Source organism: Lepisosteus platostomus, chromosome 6 (genome assembly GCF_059453375.1).
Source record: "Lepisosteus platostomus isolate fLepPlt1 chromosome 6, fLepPlt1.hap1, whole genome shotgun sequence".
Taxonomy (NCBI): Eukaryota; Metazoa; Chordata; class Actinopteri; order Semionotiformes; family Lepisosteidae; genus Lepisosteus; species Lepisosteus platostomus.
The window spans coordinates 9,416,919-9,425,215 of NC_142616.1; the positions used below are offsets into that span (position 1 = coordinate 9,416,919).

At 51.6% G+C, this 8,297-nt stretch overlaps 1 protein-coding gene across 1 annotated transcript; it reads left to right on the forward strand.

Moving 5' to 3' along the window:
- The first annotated feature begins 272 nt into the window (after positions 1 to 272).
- LOC148660076 (apolipoprotein L2-like) lies at positions 273 to 7,607 on the forward strand. Its single transcript, XM_088638140.1, has 7 exons — positions 273 to 345; positions 1,501 to 1,647; positions 2,854 to 3,053; positions 3,697 to 3,765; positions 4,221 to 4,260; positions 4,441 to 4,492; positions 5,813 to 7,607. The coding sequence occupies exons 1-7, from the start codon at positions 273 to 275 to the stop codon at positions 6,666 to 6,668; spliced, it is 1,437 nt and encodes a 478-aa protein (XP_088494266.1). The 3' UTR covers positions 6,669 to 7,607.
- Positions 7,608 to 8,297: the final 690 nt, after the last annotated feature.

The window sequence follows — 8,297 nt, forward strand, 5'->3', positions numbered from 1 at the left end:
TGCATCACAATTTAAGCCACCAGTCCACTAACCTATTAATCCACTTTATAGGTGATTCCCCACACTAGGTTAGTTGAAAACCCTCAGTAAACTTTACATAGAGGGTGGTGGGAGTCTGGAACGCGCTGTCCAGCCACGATGTAGAAGCGGTCACTCTGGTTGGATGAGAGCTCTGGATCCATTCGTTACTAACTACTACAACTGGACAGATGGCCTCCTCTTACCTGTGAGCTGTGCTGTGTTCTTATTTAATCCCTGCAATAGGGAGGAAGATGTTGGGGTGGGAGCGGCAGATACCACAATCTCACTCCACGAACGGAACAAGAGGTCTCTTCATCCAGACAAGTAGGTGTCCTGGCCAAATTTCCCCCTGGTCTTTACCGATCATGACCTCCTGATAACCCCCCTTTCTGAACTGGCTTCATCACTCTGCTCTCCTCCCCACTGAGAGCTGGTGTGTGGGGAGAGTACTGGAGCATCATCCAGGTGGGGCTGCACACTGGTGGCGGTAGTGGGATTCCCCATGACCTGTAAAGTGCTGTGAGTGGAGTGTCCAGAAAAGAGCTATATAAGTGCAAGTAATTATTATTATTATTATTATTATTATTATTATTATTATTATTATTATTATTATTATTATTATGAACTAACGGCTCTATCCCATTCAAGGTCATGGGGCAGCCGGACTTTACTTAAAGGAAGGGCAGGGTAAAAGTGTACAAAGAAGAAGAGACCAATGAGCTCAGTTTCCTCATTGGCATGTTTAAGCAAATTAGCTTCATCTGCTTTCCAATTATCTTATGTATGATAAAAATGGACATATTTAACAGAAAAGTTAATCACAGCAGGAAGCCAGGTGTTCACACTAGGGGAGGTGCTGTCAGCTGTAGTGCTGAAAAGCACTACATAAGTGTAAGCAATTAGTAGTAGTATTAGTAGTAGGTGTAGCTTCTGGCTGTCAGATCCTAGTCCTGGGATGTTGGATGTTTTTGGGCTCTTTCAGGAACCAGCACTTAAAAACATGGAGGAGGTTGACAAGTTGGTCCAAACAGGGTAAAGAGCCAGATCAAGACTGGACAAACCCTGTTCTAGATAAATGGACAAGGAAAGGAAAGTCCTGGCATTTTACTAGAGAGCGGTGTTGGATAAATCTACTTTCGAGCAAACAAAATACCAAGAGGCTGGGAGAAAAATCGTTGGTTATCAAATGCAAGTGATCTGGCGTTGTACCTCGTAGAGAGCCATTGTCCCCGGTTTTTGTTCTGTGGTGGATGTTCATTTTAAAATGTAAGCCCTCACAGAGCAACTATAAAGGCTGGCCTTTCAAAGCTGGCTTTCCCACACTGGGGTTTCCGTGAGGATTAAACCAGAGCCGGTTATTGTTATTGTTCTTTCGGCCCGGGAGCGATTTCGATTTCGTTTTCGCTGTGAGCGAGGGCGCTGCTAATGAGCCGGGTCAGCGACAGCCCGGTCTTGTGATTCAACGCGCTTTCGTGTCAGCACAGACCGAGACAGCGGCGACCAGCCACCGAGGTAAAAACGCCTTTGTTTTGGGGCACGACGTGGGGGAGGAGGAGGAGGGCCGGGGATTTGTCGAGAATAAATCAATGAGAGTTAAAGAGTTTCTTCAGTTTCAAACAGCTCAAGGTGAAACTTAGCAACGCCTGGGTTGTCGACTAACTTTGTGTGGTGAACTTTCTTCTCTCCTTTACTCGCGGGTTAATGAGGAAGAAGACACGTTGTCTTTCCCCCTCCACCAGTTTGGACTACAGATGACGTGTGAAAACTGCCGAATATTTTCATCTCTATCGTGAAAGCTTTTCATGAAGTGACACTTTTTACAGGAAACTCCCAGCTCCGGCGTAAAGTTTTAAGCTGAACCACACGTTTGCTTTCGCTTTCGCATAAATCGTCTTGCGAATTTAATACAGCTTTAAAAAAATAAGTTCAATTCTTGTAGTGAAGTTTACAATCGTTAGGTTTAAGCCGCGCATTGAGTTAAGGTGTCGTGTCTTGTAGTGGGTCGGTAAAGTTCGGGGTTCACTGTGTAACTTCTTATTTCGTGCTTGGCTACGTCTTGTTTTTTTTTATGTGTATATAAACCAACATACCCGGGTTTCCTGGTTTCGAGCCGGAAATTCACATCCGTGAGGAGTTTATGGATGTATATAGCCACAAGTAAAGGTTTGATTCACCGCTGAAAAAAAGTCCAAATACGTCTTGGAAACTAGCAGGGTGCTGCGGGTTTTGCAGGGTACGCACTTCCGGAAAGACTCCAGGTACTGAGGCCGTGTCCCAGATACCGCACTGCCGAGACCCAGCCCCGGTGTGGACTTCGAGAGTCCGCCGGTTCCACGGCTGAGGGTCGAGCCGCTCTCTGGCCGTGTCCCGGTCCGCACACACTGGCGCTCCTGCCCCCCTTCATGACGCGCAGTCAGGGCAGAGTTCGCCCACCCCAGTTCTGCGCCGAGCGCCGACGTTGCCTGTTCCGACCTCTCGAAGCGCTAGACGTTTACCTGTCAAGCCTACTCAACGTTAAACAAAGCTGCCGTGGAATTGTACAATTTTTAAAACTCATAATATTTTACGTAACAACACTCAATTTCATTGAAGTATTTGAGACGCAAGTGCAGCGTGAAGTGTTGCCAGAAAGCTCTCGCGTCTTGAACTGGCCACCCCGTTTTGAGCGGTGAATATTCTGGCCGTTCACCTCTGGTATTTAGCTTGGGGAAAATGGGCTGGGGTCACAGGTCGAGTCGTAGGCCCAGACAGCAGATGGTGTTTGTCGAGGGAGGGACGGAGCAGTGTTTCTCAACTGCCTATATTTCTTTCTTTGTTTGTTTTTGGGACCAGGAAACGGCTCTATTACAGCTGCAGCGAGTTCGCCTGGGCTGAAGAGCTACGATCCCGGGTCGGCGTCGCCCCAGGGATCCGGTTCCGGCTGTAGTGTCCGAGACACCTCCTCTTTTCCTCTCCTCTCGCGGCTGGTCCGGATGGAGAAGAACCGGGATGTGGGCGCCGGGCCCGCCAGGAGCGGGCCACAGGACACGGAGGTGAGTGGCGACTCCTTGTCTCCAGCCCTCCCTCTCTCCAAGCCCTTCTGGGTTAGGAGCCAGGCTTTGGTAGATTGTTTTTTTTTGGGGGGTGGGGTTTAGCTGCTATAGTCATGTCGCCCCTGTGCTGATCACGGCATAGTGGGGCCGGGGGGGGGGGGGGTTACGGACATCAGCTCGCACCCTGACACACCAGGAGCGCTGAGGTTTGAAATGGTGCCAGGCTGGAGAAACGCCCTCTCTCTCCGGGAGCCGTTTTGAAGGAAACGCACAGGGGGCGTGGCTGTGAGCGGCAGGGGCTCTGGGCGTGGGAGGTGGGAGCACAGCTGACGGAGAGCCGCTGGGGAATCGAACCCGCAGCCTCCTTTAGGTGAGGACCCTGGCCAAGAAATAGCCGAACAAGATCTTCAGACTAGGGGGTTCCCAGTCTTGGTCCAGGGGACCCCAGTCCGGTGAGTCTTGTGGCTTAGGGGTCCCCAATCCAGGTCCTGGGTGGGGAACCACTCTCGGCTATCAGACTAACTGGCTGGGGCTCCCTCAGACCACAGCTGGGTTCCCCCGCTTCAGACCAGTCAGCTGTGGAGCAAGATGGGAACACGGCGTCTCTTATTGACACCTGTCTTGTCTTCTTGGCCGCTGGCAGGAAAAGACACTGCTGGACTCCGAAGATGTAGAGTTTGAGGACCTATTCTGTGGGAAAGAAGAGACAGGGGTGAGTTAACAAAACACTGCAGCTCTGTTTTCGCCCCAGGTGAGATACTCTACTTTTTTCCTAATGCAGTAGGTAACCCGTGGATCTGAATTATGGCCTCAGAACATTCCCAAAACAAACTGCCCATTTTTACTGAAGCTAGAGATATAGTGTGGCATTCAAGATGTGGGTGATTTTACCCGAGTCTGTGAATGTGGGTGAGGTGATCAGTGCAGTCTGCTATGTGTTTGGTTTCCTGCCACTACCCTGGTAGCTCAGACAGGATTTGGTGTTGTAGGTTTTAGAGCAGCAACTGCATAAGCAGGGAAAAGCAGTTCACCTCATCTCATGAAAGCAGCGGCTCACAGACTTTTTCACAGGAAGGCCAGTAGCGGTTGATTACAGTAAGATATACGGACTGTGCATACGTGTTCATTTGAATTTTTCTTTCTCCTCTCCGTCTCTCGCCGTGTCAGGAAGCGGACAGCCTGCTGGACTGGTGGTACACGGAGGAAGGTGAGCTTTACTGCCCCCTGTCTGTGGTGGATTTACAGGGATCTGACAGGGTGTGAATGCTTGTTGTGTTCCTGGGATTCAGCAGAGCTTATGGGCACATCCCGTTGGCTGTGTGTTTTCTGGCTATGGGTGTGTCCAGCCGGCGTTGGGATCACTGAACCCCTGTTTGTCTCCTCTCAGGCTGGGACAACTGGAGCTCGGATGAAGGTTTCACCGAGGAGCAGGAGAACAGGTGACGCGTGCTTTATCGCTTCAGTGCTTTTCTCCCACGAGCCCTTGCATGTGGGAAGGTGGCAGGGATCAGAGGCCCTCATCTCGTTCCAGTAGAAGCTGCTCATACAGGGGCCCACCCCTCCTGGAAACAATCTTATCAGGAGTCGGAATGCTGCTAATCACATCTTGGCTGCTTACCCGCTTAACGAAGGCATTAAGACAACAGTTCAGTTTGCTCCTATTCAGTAACACCTGCTAAATGTTCATCGTTTCTCAGAGAGCAAATAGAAACGCATAGACTGTAAAGAGGGGTGATGTCATTTTACCACAGCAGTTGAAGTTCACATGTCTTCAGTACTGGCTGAAATATGTTCTCTGTCCTGGATTGAAGGCATTTAAGGTGATGGTGAAGTCCAGTGGCTTTATAAATGACTGGCACCTAGCTGGTTGCTTTCTCTTTGTGGCCACAGGTCATGAGGTCATCCAGTGAGAGCCACTTAGGGCCTGTACTCCTTTTCCTGGAGAGCTGCCTTCCAACAGGTTTTGCAGGTTTCTAATGTCTGAAGTCTTGCCACCCTTTATGATCAGTTGAGCAGCAATGAAAAGTGCTATTATAAAGTAATCCATTACAGTTAATTGTGTAAGGGATTGCTTACACAAGTAACTGTGATGGATTGTAACTACAATGTGTAGAGCCATTTAAATGTTGGGGATCACCCTACAGTTATGTACTTTAGATCACTGTAACTGAGGAGTAATCCATTACAGTTAGTGATCTACTCTACAGTCACATGCTGTAGGTCACTGTAACCAAGTAGTAATCCATTACACCTAGTGATCCACTCTGCAGTCACATACCGTAGATCACTGCAACAGAGGAGTAATCCATTACAGTTAGTGATCTACTCTGCAGTCACATACCGTAGATCACTGCAACAGAGGAGTAATCCATTACAGTTAGTGATCTACTCTGCAGACACATACCATAGATCACTGTAACCAAGTAGTAATCCATTACAGTTAGTGATCCACTCTACAGTCACATACCATAGATCACTGTAACAGAGGAGTAATCCATTGCAATTAGTGATCCACTCTACAGTGACATACTGTAGATCACTGTAACAGAGGAGTAATCCATTGCAGTTAGTGATCCACTCTACAGTCACATACTGTAGATCACTGTAACAGAGGAGTAATCAGTTGCAGTTAGTGATCCACTCTACAGTGACATACTGTAGATCGCTGTGATCACCGTTTTTAAAACGGTTCCCCAAGCCTCTTGCCCATGTGAAACTGTAATCCCTAAACCGAGCACTTGTTCTCTGTCCCTGCGCAGGCGACTGGCTGACACGGCCAGCCGGGTCTACAAAGGCATCCAGCTGTTCAGCCAACTGTTCGAGGACCGGGCCCAGGAGCTCCAGGCGCTGGTGGACGAGCTGTGGCAGATCGCCGACGGCGTGGACCGCTTCCACCGCGGCGCGACCATCGCCAGTGTGACGGGGGGCGTGGTGAGCGCGGCCGGCGGGATCGCCACCATCACCGGCCTCATCCTCGCCCCCTTCACCTTCGGGGCGTCCGTGATCGTGACGGCGGTGGGGCTGGGGGTGGCCACGGCCGGCGGCGTGACCAGCGCCTCGGCCACCGTCTCCGACTCGGTCAGCAGATCCTGGGACCGCCAGAAGGTGGAGAAGGTCATCCAGGACTACCAGGAGAGGATGAAGCCGATCCAGGAGTGCCTGGAGTTCGTGAAGCACGGGATGGAGAACCTGCAGAGGCTGGATTACTCCGGCTTTAACGAAGACATCGCCCGGAAGGCCCTGCCCAGCGCGGAGGGGGTCTTCCAGGCGGGGGCCAGGGCCGGGAAAGGCCTGGCCAACGTCTCGGAGATCGTGAGGGTGGTGCAGCTGGCCGAGGTGGCCTCGGGGGCCGCCCGGGCCGTGCGGGTGGCCAGCGTGGCCACCGGCGTCCTCTCGGCGCTCTTCCTGGGGCTGGACGTCTTCTTCATCGCCCGCGATTCCATGGAGCTCCACCGCGGCGCCCGCACGGAGCTGGCGGCGAAGATCCGGGAGGTGGCCGGGGAGCTGCAGGCGGGGCTGGTGGAGCTGCACGAGATCCTGGGGGAGTTGCGCCAGAGCACCGGGAAGGGGGCCGTTCCCGAACCTGTTCCCGAGCCTGCTCCCGGCCTCAGCTAGGAGGGCTTGGAGAAACGAGCCCGGGATTTCTCAAGTTAGGGACGGAGACTCTGCAGAAGAGGGATCGTGCCTGTTTTGATTAATCCGTCACCGGGAGGCGTTTCGGGAAAAATGAAGGAGATTGCTGGGATTTCATCCGAGCCCTGTATGGCACTCCTGAGGCTAAGCTAGTGACTAAATACTCAACCCTGATGATACCCCAACCCCAGAGTCACAACCCCGGCCATTCCTCTGGTCCTTACCCTACCCTGAACCGCGATCTGGGGTCCCCCAGTCCTGTCCCGGCCGAACCCCAGGTGACCCCAGTGCCCGCTGTCTTCCATCCAGCACAGCCGCCCTACTTGCTGAACGGCAGCACTGCGCCTCTTCTTGTAAGGCACTGGTCCCGCCGAGGGCGAGAGTCCAGGTTCAAATCCATACGTCTCCCCTACTTGCTGAACCAGCCCTTGCGCTGAGCACTGCTTTGAAGTCCTCTTCCGTAGTTCGCCACGTCTGCTGAGCCTCACCTTTTCGGCCATTTCCGGACATTCAAAGGTTCATTTCGACGTGTGACAGCTCCAGAACTGGACACAATGAGTGTGGAGGCTGGTTTAGACGATGTTTTGGGCTCGGTTAAATAATCGAGAGCTCAAAGACCAGCCCATACAGAGATCAAGGGAGCCTCTTCCCTGTGCCTTATTCTCCCTGTTTCCCTAACTGGAACTCTGGCGATTGTGGAAGCTTTTCCCTCAGTAAGACAACAGAACCAAATGTACTGCAGGGCTCTTCTGCTACAAGCCTCTGTCAGGGGTTACGCTGCTGAAATGTAGAAACGGTCGATATGAAGAACTGTGCACATATCTGTTTTCTCTGAAATTCTTCTTTTCCGTGTTAAAGTGGCCCTAAAAATGCAGCTTTTTAACCTCCTGTGTATTAATAAAAGAGCTTTGAAAGAAGGAACGTGCTGTTTTTGTCATATTTGGATTGATGTGGGATGTGTGGGGGGGAGTCTTCAGCCGAGACGAGATGGAGAATTGAAGTTTTAAACTGAGCCGTAATTCCCTGGATGTCTTGATGCTGTAGCGCCCCGACTCGCTCTGTTGGTAGAGCATGAGACTCGTGAACTCAGGGTAGTGGGTTCGTGACCCCCGTCGGGCGCAAGGCTCTCTAATCACCCATACTGGGCAGCGGCAGCGTGGGGCGGTGTTGGTGATGGAGGGTCACATATCTGTGATGGGGGAACTGTACATAACGAATGCAAGAAATTGTATATGGCTAATAAAGTGAAATAAGATCACTTTACTGGCCATATACAATTTCTTGCATTCGGAATTTGTCTTTATGCAGACCCCAGCTTGCTCTCCATGAGAGACACAGGCACACAGACAGGGAGGGAAGCTGAGGGTCAGAGCATAGGATCAGCCATTGTATAGTATCCCTGGAGCAGTTGGGTTAAAGGCCTTGCTCAGGGGCCCAACAGAGTAGGATTCCTCTGCCAGCCACAGGATTTGAACCAGCAATCTTCTAGCCACAGGCACAGATCCTGAGCCACAGAGCCACGGGTGGCCGTGAGCTGACCCTCACTTGACCCTCACTCATCCATCCCCCGCTGTTACTGTAGGCCAGTCCGCTCTGCTGCTCTGTGGCGAA